The sequence below is a fragment of the Lichenostomus cassidix genome, chromosome 9, assembly GCF_008360975.1.
Source record: "Lichenostomus cassidix isolate B80296 chromosome 9, HeHo_3.0, whole genome shotgun sequence".
NCBI classification, from domain to species: Eukaryota; Metazoa; Chordata; class Aves; order Passeriformes; family Meliphagidae; genus Lichenostomus; species Lichenostomus cassidix.
In genome coordinates, this window is record NC_139490.1 from 7,888,203 (window position 1) to 7,904,596 (window position 16,394).

Genomic DNA, 16,394 nt, shown 5'->3' on the forward strand with positions numbered 1-16,394 from the left:
CCAGGGCAAGACAAACCACATGGGATCTGCTGTAAAACCCACACTCAGGAGGAGATGTTCAGATGATGAGAAAGGTGGTACAAAACACATTTGGTGACTAGGAATCACACATCCTATAAGTCAGTACAGTTCACACACCGACATGCTGGGAAAACAAATTGCAGCAGAAGAAACCAGCAGGAGACAGAAAATCTGAGAAAACAAGGGTAGGTGCCTCACGAGCCCAAATGGCTAATCAGACCACGTAGCTATGAAATGTCCAGCTTGGCAGCTGCAGCCAACAGCACACAAAGTCCCATTTGCATCTTCCTCTAGGACAGTGCTTAAAGGTGGTTACACTCCAATACGGATGAATTTGTAACACCACCACAACACAGAACTTGTAGTAGAAGTTCCAGTCTGCAGAAACATGATTACCTGGGGGTGCTGGAGGAAGTTTTTAATCTTTGACTAGAAGAAAAGCTTGAAAAAAATCTTATAAGCAAACCAAAAGACCCAAGTCAGGGTTTGTTTCAAAGCCATGACATTTGCCTGGCATCAGTGAGCATTAATCATTTATACCTTCCACTAGCTTTACCCCAGGAAGCTCTGAAGCCTCTCTGGTCTGTACTGCAAGCCAGAAGGCAGCAGGAAGTGGCATTCACCCTCCTGTACAGAGCAAGGTACCATTTTTCTGTGGGACTGATATTCCAGCTGAGAAACCCCTTCTTTAGGGTGACATGAGCTGGAATTGAGCTGACAGCTGCAGGTTCATAGACCACTTCAGAAAAACTAACTAATTATGGGCACATTTTAACACTATATGGGGTGGAGGGGAAGGTGTTAGGAAGCTGAAAAGCTGCAGGGACTTGTCAACTATCGTGTTTCATTGCACCTTGCAAACATCTGCAGAAGAAATTGGACAATCCCCGATCACCTCAGAGCAGTCCTGTCCTCTGATAAAATATGTATAGGCATGCAGCTCAAGATCATATCAAAATATTCACCAGCCAAATGTCTGGAACACATTTATTTTTGGAAACTTGAAGCAGACATTTCTCACATTTTGTGAGATCGCTCTTGTGGTCTTCACTTCTTTTTTTTTTTTTTTTTAATTGACGAGGCAGTTATCCACAGCCTCTAAAATTTAAAACAGAAAAATGTTTGATTATTCAGTGTTACATGAGACAATGCCAATCCCCTACATAGGTCACGAAAGATGAACATTGACACACACCATACAGTTCTTCATTACTTGAATTAATTGAATTTGCCAGGACAATCTAAATATGAATAAGGATGTGATAAAAAAGGAAAAAAATAAAAGAAACAAGTCAGTTCATCTACTCTTGGTTCTCCTCTTAAATGGCTATAAATTCAATTCCTAGCAGAGGCCAGTCTCAATGCAGAAGAATTAGGCCTCACAGTTTTGCTTCCCAAGGTTTTCTACCAAGGGGGAGAAAAAGAAAAGCAATTACTACAGCCATCTGTCTGGCACAGCTTCTCCTCCTTCCCTGCTCTCTAGGGAGGCTTGCTGCAACTGTGCTATCTAATCTTCAAGGGGAAAGCCATTCAGTTATGCTTCATAATTCCTCATTCAAAAATGAAACATGCTTGGGCTTCCCCTCACACACACTTGCTTATTCTGTGTCTCACCCAGCTGTATGAGCTCCCACAGCAGGTCTGGAGGAGCTACACCAACAGCAGATGATTAAAACCAACAAAGAATATCCTCTTGCTCTTTCCTTTCTTCTCTGAGTAGACACAAACTAGTTTGCATGCTAATGGCAACTAATTGTTTCCAACAGTGCTGGACAGATGACCTACTGGAGTGAGGGATTGGACTGCACTGAGCAGATTGACACAGCAGTGCCTGTTGCTCCATGAAGGACAACTAAAGGCCACCAGCCACAACGGGACACTGGGGCTTCTTTGTTTTTTAGTGACTGATGCTACAACTGCCTGGCCTTCTGCTGACTGCAGGAGAGGATGGCTTCAATCCCCCATCTGAAGTCACAACTCTTGGAATAATGGGTTACAAATTTCCAGAGCAAAGTTCATCTTCTTAATGGCAGCCTAATAAGTAATTCACAGGGAAAGAAGACAGCTGTGAGTGAAAGGAACCTTTTCTAGAATAGTAAAATACATCTGCCTACTTCTACTTTGTGCAAGCTGAGTCAAAAATTACACTCAGAGCTTTCGTAATTGTGGGTTTGGAGAAAAATCAGATTGCTGATGTGATGGAAAAGGGTCAGATAGGGTTAAGCATGAGGCCAGATATTTCATTTTATGAACATGAAAGGACACCTCATGCTATGAGTTCTTATGCTTCTTGAGAAGTACCAAAAGGCAACACACAAATCCAGAGCTTGAAAGTTGCAGAATTCCTACAGTTCAGAACTTCTCCCAGGTCCTGAGTCTGCTTTCCTTGCCACCAACAACTAAGGCTAGCAGAGCTAAGTTAGATTTCAAGAATTAAACACACTAAGGAAGCGAATTTGCATATTTCCCTGATAAGGTTTAAGCAGGCTAAAGGATTTGAAAATATTCTGTCCCACCAGAATTCCCAGTTCAAGTCCTTAAGCAAAACATTTCTCTTCCTCAAGGTCAAGGTTATTACATCAGAGAAAGAAGCTCTTGGTTTGGATTCCTTTTTTTATTTCTATTTATTTTACTTTCTCACCATTTGTGCCCCCTGTTTACTTTCTGAAAAGGTTTGGTTATTCGCTCAGCCCAGGCAGACAAACAGCGAGGTTAGTTACTGATACAAGCTCCTGTACTACAGATTGCTCTAAAGAGGAACTAAAAATCCAGCCATAAACAGAAAGGAAATCCCATCCTTTCTTATTCTTCTGCACATTCCTGCCACCTCTGGTTTTCCTAACCCATGTTGAGTCAACTGAAAACTAAGCCAGGAATAAAGTTATTGTAAATAAGGTGAAGCAATCATTTCCTTAGTGGATTGCTTCTGATCTGGGTTAGTTCTCTGCAAAGCTGCTTGAAGGGGACAAACCCTGGTAATGCATAGGAGGGATGGGGGTTGGCAAAGCCAGATCTAACCCTTCCAGGAGAGAATCAGACTTAGATCAGCTTAAAACAAAAGCCAAAATGAAGCATAGACTGATATGATCTTTTCTCTCAGACCAGTTTTTCACCAAGCACAACTGCAAAACCTACAAAAAGTATTTGCTTAAATGCAATTTCCCTTATCATTAAAGCCAAGTTCCATAACAAAGTTTGCTGCCAACTTCCAAAGATTGAAGATTCTTCGAAAATACTTCAGTAACTCTTGTTCATGTTTGGAAGTATCCCTTTAAGTTGGTGGTCTTTTCACTGTAACAGCGACTCAACTTGGTGAACACTAAGGTAGTAGATATCTAGACAAGTAAGGTCAAACAGTCCAAAGACTGTTTTTGAAGTGGTTAAATGTAAAAAGCAGCAAGATCTGTTTCTTCATCCAAGGAAGTGTATTCCAAAATATTTTGACATTGGCTTAGAAAGCTGACATAAAGCCTGGAGGGTGCATGTCAGCAGCAGCACTGTATTAACAGCAGGGACACATCCTGCCAGGACTGGTAACAGCATGTTTGCCAATTTGACACAGAATTGAATGATTGATTTTTAAACTATAGATAGACCTGACTGAGAACTGTCAACTTCAAGCATTCTGAGTCTTGGGGTTCCCCAGGCCCAGATTTCTCATCTGTATCTGAACTTTCTAGCCATCTGCTATCATTTGAGATTGATACGCATATGTTTGAGGGGTCTGCTGAGTTAGCAACCACCTGGAAGGCTGGATCTAAAGCCTGGGGGGAAGTTCAGGTTTGGATATAAAATAATTGTGGTTCACTTGCATTTCCAATGCAAAGAAGGAACACACTGGACACCTTCCTACTTGAAAGTCACTGCAAACAAATCTACATGATGAACCATCCATAATCAGAAAAGATCTAAAGAAATACACCATACCACATCATTTGCTAAGCAAGACATCACTTGATTTCACAGACCATGTGCTGGGAATTTGGTGGGGGGATGCTATATCTTACTATCCACAAAACTGAAACTTCCCTAATAAAAGGCATTAAAGGCAAAGGTCTAATCTCAGCATTCAAGAAATAAATCCAGGTTTATAGTGGCATGGGACAGCCTCTTGCCTAGTCCCTCTCGATAGTTTCTGATTTTTGCCAGAGAAAATTTAATTCATCTTCTTCCCAAAATCTGTCCTTTGCAACAATGCTGGATTGCTAGAACACAAATTCCTGCTCAGAGAATAGAACAAAGGAACATTTCCATAATGTCATGTTAAAAACCATTATGAATAACAAAACCCACATGTGGCAAACTGCAAAGCTACAATACTCTCACTACAATGCCTGGACAGTGAGCTAATCAAGAGATACAGCAGACTGTACAGCAGACTTCATTCCTTTTCCTAGAGCTTGCCAGCAGACAGTTTCATAGCTGAAACAGTATCTTAGAAAAATTCTAACCACTGGCTCTGCCCTGAACTATTGCATCCAGCAAAATGATTTCAGAGCCTATTCACATAATTTCTGAGCTCATGAGCTAAAGGACTGGTTGCTTGCTCATTGCTGAACAGAGGCCAGTTAGTTCAAAAATATTTTCCTGGTTACTGTCATTGGAGACAAACAGTGAGCCACAGCAGCCACCAGCAGCACTCTGAGTATGTACCTCTGGGACAAATACTGCCCACAGCAAACCCCTCAGCCCAAGAGAGCTCCCAGCCACCCTCCTGCAGCCTTCTCCAAGCTGTCCCCACCAGCTCAGCTCAGATGCCCATTAGAAAAAGCAACAGAAAGACACTGCAAAGAGCAATGCCTCCCCTTCAGCCCCTTCAGACACTCACGAGCACATGCCCTCCCTGGTGAGGCAGCCTGGCTTCTCTGCAGTCCTGCTGTGGCAATGAGTTCAGCCGAGGCAGAGGGGAGGGATGGAGAGAGGCAGCACTCTGTGGAAGCAATCCTGGATCCAACCAACAGTGCACCAAAGAGCTGACGCTCTCCTGGAGGAGTCTGCACAAATTGCTTAGTAACAGCTTCAAGGCAAACCACAGCAGAGACCTCTGACTTGCACCATGCCCAGGCTTTAACCCTGCCCAAGGTACAGCTGCCTCTTCCTGCCTGGGCAGCTCTCCACTCAGGCCCTCGGACACTCCGGAGGCATTCACAGCTTGGCACAAACAATAAAGGTAAAGCCCAACAAGCAACAAAACAGATTCACTTGCTCAGACTAAGGCATGGAAAGGGCTTTCATTAAAGTAACTTTAAATAGTAGAGTATTCAGGGCCAAGGGAAACCAGCAGTGCTGGTGTGAATTGCTGTCTTGGAGTACTATCCCGAAGGCACACCCACACGCCAGAACATAGTGCTGTTATTTAAAGACAAAGGAGAAGACTGCACGAGACTTACGAATTTGGTAGGAAACATGACCTCGGGTTTTGAACAAGAGAGTGATCACTTTTACATATTTAGTTCAACAAATACTTCAGGACACAAATTTTCAGTGCATGGAGGGAATACACATGTGGCTTAATGAAGGTAATGTCACACTTATAGCAGTATGAAGCAATACCCAGAAGCAATACTTTAACATCAGGTTAATTGATAAAATTTACTGTCCCTTTACTGCCACAACCCCCAGCAGCTCAGTAGCTTTAGATACAAGTCACTCTTTACCCAGGGTAGAGCAGCTGTCCATAGCATGTGTGATGCAATGGTAACATCTTGTTTGTTCTGTATGTCCTGCCATCAATCAGGCTCCAAAAAGACAAGTGTCATTCATTTTTTAGATAGGGAAATTGAGGCACAGGGAGAGGAATTCAGGTTATCAGTCAACCTCATTTTTCCCCGGATGTAAATTGAGGAGCAGACCAAAGTTGTTTGTACAGACAAGCTACTGGACAGTGGATCTGTCTTAAAGATAATACAGCCAGTGTTTCCATCCTTCTCCCATCAGCCAACCAACACAAATTATGACAATGCTTATAGTATAGCATGAGAAAATGAACAGGATTTCTATGTAGTTACAAATGAATGCCAAGTCTAAGTAGAGTATCACCATGCTTGGTACAAGATACACATGAAAGCTTATGACACCTGTAGCATTACAGACAGACACTACTTGGTGGGTAAAGGCAGATTAGGAGAGTGGCAAGATGCATGGATTTTACGCTGCATTTCCTTTCCCCAGCCTCCCCTACACTGCCTGCCAAACAAGTGAATTCACCAGCTGTAGCAGGTGTGTCATGTTACTCTCTGCTGTCTGTACTAGTATAAATGTCCACGTGTAACCAATGAACAAAATCTGCTTCCCATTTCAGACACGTTTTGCTGTCCTGGGAGCTTCCGTTTCAGCTCTGCTTGTGCAGAGTGAACAGACCACAGCCCTGATACCCACTGAGCCCAGCTCAGCTCCGGGGGAGCCCAAACAGCAGCCGAGCCTGTGCACAGCTGGGTCCCCAGCCAGCTCTGGGGTCGCGCACTGCCCTCTCCCGGCACCATCCGTCACCTTCCTGCCGGGATTGGCCTCCCTAGGAGCACAGAGGGACAAGATCCAAAGAGTTGCAGACAAGTGTCACATCTATCCCACTGGCTGATAAATGTGCCAGATGATTACAGTCTAAAAATCACTTTAGCTCTGTGTGTAGAGATGCTGCAAAAGCAGCAGATCCAGCTGTGGAGCTAGAAGATTAAATGCTACTCTGCAAGAGAATGTAAATTACTAACCTTATGTGGATTCTGGATATAAGGGCAGGAATGAACTCACCACAGTAGTGACACCAAGAAATTCCTCTCAGTCCACTACATTCTCATCAGGCAGCACTTTAAGTTTCATAAGCTAAATTTACACATGTCAGACGTTTTCATTTCGGTAATTAGTACAGACAATTTCAGTATGCATCTGCAAAATGTCTTTGCAGAGCTGGAAAGGTTTAGTTGTGCCTCTCTCAGCAGAACAGTATTTTGTACTATCCAAATATAGTCCCACCATCGTACAGCACATAGAATAGGGTAATAGTGATGTTTCAGTTTTTGTTACTGGTAACCAACTGCACTACACATTTAAGTTTACTTTAAAAAAAATATTCAAAGACATGATCCTCTCTGGCTACAACACACCCCAGTTTCATTGAAATAACTTGCACCATGTAAGCATCTGTCTCTGCACATGCATGTGTTCATAGCTGTGGGTGTGAGCCTCCAAAAGCACGACAAGGAATGGCTCATACCCAAGTGACTCCAACTCAGAGGTCATCTTCCCAGATTCTTGCACTGCAGGACCAGGGAGAACCACTAGGCTCATTGTGTTTGACTTGTTGAACACACAAGATGTTAATGGAAATTGGATTAAACCAGCATTTTAGAAAGCTCTTTAATCTTACGTTAAAGACTTCACTGCAAATCCACTGTTTCCGCTAGAGCTGGCCCAACACAAAAAACTGGCTCATGTCAAAACCCCTACTTTAACTTACAGCCCATTGATTTTTATTGTGGTTTTGACCTGAAAATTTAAGTTGTCCCCAGTTTCATCCATTCTCTGACAGATGTCACTTCTTGAGTTTAGTGGTAAAGTCAAGGGAAAATGGAACATAGTATCCCCTTCCTTTACCTCTTCCAATCTCACCTCAGCAAATGATGCCCTTACTAATTAACAGTATCCCAGTTTCAAAATCACATCTTCACTCCTGCAGACCTCCTCAGAGGTCCTCCTAGAAGCACAGTACCTCAAGGTAGTGACTCAGGAGTTTAGACAAGTAGCCCGAACTGAGCAATCCCCAGTTTAATGACTCACAGGAACAGGTTCTGAATATGAATAAGGCATTGACTCTGTGCAGAACAAAGATGCTGAGATATCCCAGTTTAGAAAAAGGTGGAAAAAATGCTTGGTCAATAATTCTTTTCTGTTGCAAAAGCCTGAAGGATTTTTTTTGCCCTTGAAAAATGGAATTAACTAATATGATCAGAAATTTGTGCAACAAGGCACTTGGCATAGTCCAAATATTTATATACAGTTGGACTGCTCCAACCAAGCTTTATTTATAATTTTTTTATACTTGATCATGAGTATTTCTACTAGATAATGTGCAGGTGGTGGAGAAGCAAAGTCCTTATCTTAGAAACCTCACTGGGCAGGCTAATCCACAGCAAGATTCTGGTAATAAAGCAGCAGCACAATTTGTATAAAAGATCAATACTTTAGCAAAGCAGATTTGGGTCTTTAAGTGAGGCTTGAAGCAGCAGAACAGGCTGAAATTGGAGAAAAAGCTCCATGGGCATAACCAGGGTGAGAGATCTGCACAGGCACTCTCCAATCCCCCAGCATATTCAGCACCATTTTCCCCTGAAATCTTCTCCCCAGACAGTTTACACTACAATTTAGGTAATAAAAAAAAGCAAACCGTGCTATTACATTGTGGTAATAAGTCCCACAAGTTAACAAAACATTGCCAATTATAGCAATCTGTCTATCCATGTTTAATGCTTTTCCATTTCGCTGAGTTGTTTCTTGTTCTGGTATCATGGGAGAAAGGGAAAAACATAAATACCCACAAGGCCTCTGCTATAATTTGCCCTCTGAGAATTTGTTTTCTTGATCTTTTCAGTGCTACATCTCTCTCAAAATTCTTTTAAATGGAAATCAAGCTGTGCCTTCCCTATTTCCCTCATAATTGTCTGGACTTTTCTGATTAGGTAAACAGAGTTTTAGTATTTCTCCACCACAGCAGAGCACACTGCATATGAATGGGAACTGCTGAAAAGAAACACAAGCATCTAAGATAATAATCTTCTCTTAGAAAAACCTCTGTGGAAAACAGAATATTTTATTTCAGCTATTTTATATGCAGGGAGAACCAGCTGAAAAAAGTTATCCCAGGTCCCTTAGGTAGCATTTTACATTAAAGAGGGGAAGAAATACTGAATGCAAATACAACAAGAACAACTTTGAGCAATACACAAGGAGGCACTGTGACTGGGACTCAAGGGATTTAGAAATACCTTCCACTTATACTGCAGATTTTGGTCTTCACATGATATAGTCACTTTGTCCAGTAGCCAACACCTTTGTGGAAAGGTCAGTCAATTGGGAAAGGAAAGCATTTCTCATTTATTTTACTGCTAAAGGTGGAGAAGCTCCAAAAAGTCCAAGAAATTTCAGCCCAAATTCATTTTGGATGGGATTTCCTTCCAGTAACAGCACCATAATTCCTTAACTGCTCCAGTACTTCAGTCCCTTTTCTTCCCTGAACAGATGGATCTGAAGAATTGCTTTTCAACTCCAGCAGTAAGAGAGACACAGCAGCAGGACTAAGAACAAGTTCCTGTGATTGCTGGACTGGCAAAACTGCAGCACTACTCTGTCCTACAGAGGACAAAAGCAGAAACCCTGATAGCACAACAGACAGGTCCTCATCCTACTGACAAGGAAGCTCTTGTCTGGTTTTGCAGTAACAGCAAAATCCTGAATTTTGCTCAGGATTTTGTAATGTACTCAGTAATGAACTGCATATTCCTTGGTGTCTGCAGATTCACCGCCCTGATTTATGCAGCCACCAGCCTTGAGCACAGATGAAAAATACACATTTATTCCCCTAAAAATATATAATCTGCTTGCAGCCTCAAGCTCCAAAGCATGCACAGACATAGTCATAGCCAGCACAGGATCATTCATCCATGTAAAGCCCCCCTAGGTGTGTGATCCCATTGGAGGACTTGAGCATCACGACAAGGCAGGCTAATTAGGAGCATCTGAGGACAAAGGGGCCAGTTTGGCAGGAGGTGTCCTCAAGCATTGAAGATGTTCACCAGCAGCTGGGTGACATAAATAGTCAGGTCAGTGCTGAAAATACATGAGAGCTTTTGTCCAAAAATGATGTATTTCATGACAAGAGGCTATGCTTTGCTTTCAGCATCACTATCTGTTTCGTGAGGAACTGAGAGCACTCCAACAAGGATCAGCCTTGGACTGGAGTCCCTACCACATCTCTTGCCTGGCTTCCTGGGAGCTCCTTCCCTTCAGTTCTCATAGCTGTGCTATAAGCAGCACCTTGGAGCTGCAGCTCCCAGAGAGTCTCAAGGTCATATAGTGGTACTCAAAATAGCACCATTTGAACACCAGACCTCAGAGGCCCCTTCAGCACCTGTAGGCAGCTCATATAGCCTGTGCAGGGAGCCAGGGCTCTGGAGTTCTGAGCAGGCACCACGTGGCCATAAGGAAACTGCCCTTCAGCCAGCCCCTCACAGCAGCACTTTCTTTTTGTAAGCATTCACTGTTTGCATGTCTTTACCTGAACAGGAGCCTACAACCACACTTCTAACCACTCATCAGAAGAAATCACTTTGATTCAAAGAAATCCTTGAAACTTGCATGATCGAGGAACTGGAATAGCTTGGCACAACACTGCTTGCTGTGGGGTACTGCTGATGAAAGGCAGGTAACCTGCAGGCCACTGCAACCATGTGGCTTCTATTTCTGTTACCTGCATGTCTTCCACCTCTTCTCATTATGAAATTTAATACACAAGGTAAAATTTCCACAGAATATTCACAGGACTCCACAGACACGGTCTGTATGTGTGTCTTGGGAATGGACAATGTGGAAATGGCTTAATATTTTTGAGTGCTTGAAGTACTGAATAAACATCAGCCAGTAAGTCCTTAACAACACTTCAGCTGGATCTTGAAATTGCAGAAAGGGCTCCCCCCTAAGAGAAGGTAACTCAGAACATGCCACAGGGATCCTCCATTGCCATTATGTTCAGAGAAAGCCTGAGAAAAGGGCACATATCACTAGAGTTTATCAGTGACTCTGTAGGACTAGCAAGATGGGGCAGACAGGATCCAAGTTATCTGTGACAGATAATCCTTCTTCCTCTGTGTTTATGCAGCACAGACAACTAAGGGAAACTGGTCTAGTCATCAAAGTAGTCACATGAAGGAGTCATAACTACATCATCAGGATCCACTTTTTATAGAGGCAGGTAATTCCCACGCCTACTTTACAGATAAGAAAACTCCACAATGAACACAGTGTCAGAGTGAGTTCAGAGCAGAAGAAAAGAACCCAGGCGGTGTTGTTATGAGCTCCTGTGCCACCTAGCCAGCTCCTTAGCCCCCTTCTGATATTGTCTGCAGACACAATTGCCCAGGTGTGCTCTCACAGCTCACACAGCTCCAACAGCTGCAGCTGAAGGCACCTTGTCCTCAGCAACAACTGAACTTCTGCCCCTCTGATAGCTTCACTGGCAGAATTTAATACTTAAGCAGCAAAGATGTTTTCTGCCTCACAAAATGACAACAGGCTCAGGCTGATCTGACACGCTATCTGTTCTCTAGCAAAAAAATTATTTTCCAAGGGATTTCTGCCCATAATACTATGCCAGGTAGTCTCTCAACACCAGAGGCAGAGAAGGTGTTTCCCTGGGAACGGTAACCATGGCAAAGCTCTTACCAGTCTCTTCCCCTCTCTACTACAGGAAGAAAAAGAGCAGCAGATGCCTGAGCTCTGCCTCCAACAGGTCCACAGGCCCACAAAGCCATAAGCAACCTGATCAAACATTCAGGAAGGAACTTCAATGAATTCTGCTGTCTTTTACTGGGATACCAGACATTTCTACCCTGCTGCGCTGAACTCAGAATGCCTCAATACAAAGAATGAAACTGGAAACATCAGTGTTACTGAAAGGTCAGCCAAATACAACAATGCATAGGTAGGCACTGAGCCCAAAGATCAGCATGGATGGATCACCCACAGAAGCAGAGGTACAATGGACTGGCTTTACAGTTTTCAAACCCTGACATTGTGCATTAGAGCCCTATTAAAGAAAGCATCTGCAAACCCCAGTTTGTAGGCAGTGGCTGCAGCTGATATCCTGCTTCTGGTCCACCTCTTTTTCTGCAGAATACTCTCGATTTACCAGATCGAATGCAACTCTCTTTGCTGAACAGCTAATTAAATCATAATAAACAATTCAACTTCCAAGTATAATCATATTGCATGCTTTTGGGAAACTTTTAATCATGTACTAGTGAACATGCTATAAATTTCTCCATTTGAGGTTTACTAAGTATTTATTCAAGCTAACAGAGCAAATGAAACGGGGCTCCTTGAAAAATCTTCCTCTCAATGACACAGAGAAAAAGTGTTCTATGATTCAGCAATCTTGATATGTGACTAGACAGCAACAGCCTAAATTTCAAGCACATCACTCCACAGTTAACATGCAGTTAGCACAAACTGCCAGGACACCAGTACCTTATACTAGTAAACCCCCTGAGAGAGGAGTACTGCCCTGTACCTGGGCTGACTCACACAAAGCACAAAAAGCTCCATTGTACAACTTTCTTAACACAGTGAAACCAGATTTTTTACACAGAGAAAGATACTGACCTTCTATGTACATAGTAATTTAGGAGCACAGGGTGACAGGCTCAACTGGGTCATGACACCCATTGCTCCAACTCTTTACATTCCTTTTAAAAAAGTATTTTCCATGTACAGCAGTTACTTGCTCCTGACATGTACAGAAAGCTCAGTGTCTAACACCCCAGTGAAATAAATATTTATTCAGAATGAGTCTAACATTCATTTTAGCCTCCTTTAGGTCAAATCACTGCAAATATCCCAGAAATATACAGCCTAGTTAAATGCTGCAATCACACCTGAGTTAATATCCAAATCCAGCCAGTTGCCTTTATTTATCACTGACTCCTCAGAGCAAGCATTAAGAATAAAATCTTTTTGCAAACTGCCTGGGGATGCAATGCAATTACCACTAAGAGAAGATGCTATTTTGTTTAAAGATGCTGCACATACCTTTCTTTGCCATGCGCTCCAGTCTAATGCATCCTCCTATAAAATCATGATAAGATTTCATTTCTCCTTCCGTTATCCGGACAGCAGTGAAAGGCAGATTCCTGGGTACCTGTTGTCCACATTTCCGACACCGAGAAGCCATTGCCACAGCTCAGGAGACTCTTGTCAGGAATCTGCTCTCTGTTTGCTGGAATCCAGCCTGATTCTTCAGCCGTCAGTCCAGCCTGGTGACTTTATCCCACTTAGTTCATTCAAGGTCACCCTCGCCAGCAGGATGTTCACCATTGCAATTGGCTAAGACTTTTATAGGCTTACTGACTGTGTTTGTTTCTCCCTCCTTGCTTTCAATATCAGTTTACTTTAATCTCTCATTCAGAATGAAAGCTGTGAACCTCAGCACAGCCTATGCCCTGAATGGCTTCCTTATCATTAATTTAAAGCTGTCTTATAAGTAACAATGAAGAGACAAGATCCCAGAAGCACATTGCAAGATCACAGAACGACTATTAAGGAACATGCCACATATGCTCACAAAGAACTTTTCTTTGAGAAAACGTTTTTCTTCATGATTTTTGGTCCATTTCAGGCTTATGATTTTATGATTCTTCATCACTGAGAAAGGATTTTTTTACTTCTGCATTTCAGCTTGGACGGTGCAAGGAGACTGCTCTGCAGAGCTGCTCAACCAATTACTCACACGTCTGGCAGTGGCACTGGGAGGCTGCAACTGTACAGAAAAGCCCTCTGCTGCTGTGCACAGTCCCTGCTCATAAGATCTGATAATCGAAATGAACAGAGTAGCTAATGGAGGACAAGGGAAATATTGCTGGCAGACATGCTCTGCTAGCTGTGCAGCCCCCCAGCTAATTTTCTAAACAAAGAAGTTGGATCCATCATGCAAGACACTAAAATCAGAGATTTGAAACATACATTTAGAAACCCCCCTTTGAAGGGGATGGATATTTAGGCTGACTTTTTTTCCCTTTTAACAATTACTATAATACAAATCACTGGATAGAGAGCCTTAGGAAGAAACTAGCTCTTGGGGAACTGAGTGCAGAGAGCACTCAATACTGATAGAGTGAAATAAAAAGGAACTATCCCTAGGATCGGCAGGGGACTGCACAGGAGATGCATACCAGGCACAAGGCCAGCATTGGTGACAGTGCAAAGAATACAATGAGAACCCACTGAATCAGGGCTGAGCTGCCAGCCAGAGCTCAACTGCAGTGACCTGAGCACAGAAAGTTTCCTGCAAGGATCTCACACACAGATTGAGAACCTTTGCCTTCCTCTGCCTCAGTCACTAACACCTGTTGGCACTTTACGTAGTGCCAGAACATCCAGTGTTGTACAGCTCATGGCCTGCTCAGATCACAGCTGATCCCTAGACATGGAGTGGGAAAGCAGAAGGCTAATTAATCCACATCACAGAATGACCTAGAGGAGACAAAGATGTTCAGGAGAAAAAAGCCTCCTATGGTGCCATTACTAAAATGGTGAATAACTGGCTGGACTGCATTGAATGCCTGTAAGCTGAAATATACAGAAATCAACTCACCCACCCCTACTTCCTTCCCATTCTACAAACTTACAGCTTCTCCCCTGTAAGCTCTGCTGCCACACAGGGAGAGCTGTTTAAGCTTCCTAACCCAGCACACACAAACTGACCATGCAGTCAAACAGCTACCAGACTTGAGACCTGAGTCTCAAAACCTCTTCTTTTGATGAAATGAAGCTATAAAGGACATTTCCACTCTTAAAGGTAAAAGATTTTACTACCCTAACCCCCAAATCTGCTATGAGGCATGAAGTTGCTCACTCTTCTGCTCTTTGCCTTTGCCAAGGCCCTGCCTGGAAAGTGAGGACATTGATGTACTGAGCTGCTGAATAGCATGATTCATTAGCATTTGTAAAAAATTTATTAGAGCTTCCACAGAGAAATCCCATGGGGACAGCAATATTTTATAGATAGGGAGAGCAGTGGCACAGAAGGCAGAATTAATTTGGAGAAAACTGTCATCAGGAGATAAGAAAACTAGAAACACAACCCTGCAGTTTTATCTTTAAACTGTTCCTCCCTCTTTTCTTTCATTACAGGGGCTCAAGGTGTCCTTTGTTACACAGGCAAACATGATATACCTTGGAAAATAAACTTTTCTGACAATATATTCATGTCTGACATACACAAAATAATTGCACTTTAACCTTGCACACAGAGACAAACAACGAGGGAGAATCCAGCATTTGTGGCAATACACCTCTGTCTGCCACCCTCCCTTGTGTACACTGTTCTCCACGAGTATCCACATGCCTTAGCAACAGCAGGATCTGTGACATGCAGAGTTCCAAGGGGGAGACTTGATGGTGGAAGTGAATGCAAAAAGAAATGTGCCTTAGCTGTGAGCTTTGGAAGCACAGGTTGCCACACAGCACACAACAGGAAAACTGTCTAAAATAATCTCCCAGTCTTTCCCTAGAAATCCTGATCCATTACAATGCTAAATACAAACCTCTGCTGCCTGGGGTACCACTGCCATCACCCAGCTCCAGACACAAAATAAGATGACTGAAGCTGCTACACATTTAGCAAGAAGGGTTACCTCAGGGACTGAGTGCTGTGATGCAAGGGCTGGGATGGATGGACAGAGGGATCTGTTTATTTTCCTGTAAGTTTCATTGCATTCCCATTCACAAGCTGGGCTAGCTTCTCCTGACACATATGGAAAACCTCAGACAGAGGAACACTGAGATCTGCCCCATTTCCTGCCACACAAATGACCTATTCTGTACTGCTCTGGCTGTATCTGCACAGGAGCAGCAGTTGGGGCTGGCTTGCAGGAATTCTTTTATGTAACATGTTACCAAACATACACTCAGTGTGGCTGAATTCACAATTTTCATCCATTATCTAAAAGGTATCAGTCTGACTTACTGCTCTTTGCTTGCAGAAGGTCGTAGTGCAGGGAACAGATACAGAAAATGGTAGGCATGCTTCCTTGGGTTTTCTCCATAATAACACAGAATGGAAGGGCATTACCTTCCTGCTGCTCCAGAGAACCACAGCAAAATGTTTGGAAAATATAAGGAAGAGGACATTTTCTGCTCATGAACTGCCAGCATTGCCTAGCAACATCATCTGGGCTGGTCTGGCAATGAATAAGCAAGTAAACAAATGTAAAAAAGAAATTAAAAAAAAAAAAAAAAAAACAAAAAAGACCCCACCCCACAAACCATGACCCAGATACCCTCAGATGCCATTCCCCAAAACAGCCTGCAGAACTGCACTAGTTCCTAGTTTCACCAGAAGCACCAGTTCACCTTGGAATTGATGCTTGCTGCAAAGTGCTTGCTGCCATGACCGTGTAGCCAGAGGATGGCAACAAATGTAAAGTCAGCTCAGTTAAATCAGATTAAGGCCCATATCTCTTCCCATGAAACAAGATACTTCTGCCTCAAAAAGCAGTGCTGTAATGGTTGGTATCACTGTTAAACAAGAAACATGCAACAAACACATTGGATCTCAATGATGATGAGCCCAAGGGATGTAATTTCCTGTGAAGAGTCAAGATTTGCAT

General features: G+C 42.9%; 1 protein-coding gene across 9 annotated transcripts in view; it reads right to left on the minus strand.

Moving 5' to 3' along the window:
- MCF2L2 (MCF.2 cell line derived transforming sequence-like 2) overlaps positions 1–16,394 on the minus strand; it is a 155,583-nt gene that overhangs the window by 121,461 nt on the left and 17,728 nt on the right. For 5 of the 9 annotated variants that reach the window (XM_085069127.1, XM_085069131.1, XM_085069134.1 and 2 more), the window contains exon 1: positions 12,817–13,011. The exons of 2 other annotated variants lie outside the window; for them this stretch is intronic. In XM_085069127.1, coding sequence (XP_084925253.1) covers positions 12,817–12,958 — 142 coding nt within the window. In that variant the 5' untranslated portion in view covers positions 12,959–13,011. Of the gene's footprint in view, positions 1–12,816; positions 13,012–16,394 lie in introns of those variants that run through there. 2 more of the 9 variants (XM_085069135.1, XM_085069132.1) reach the window with 1 other exon arrangement.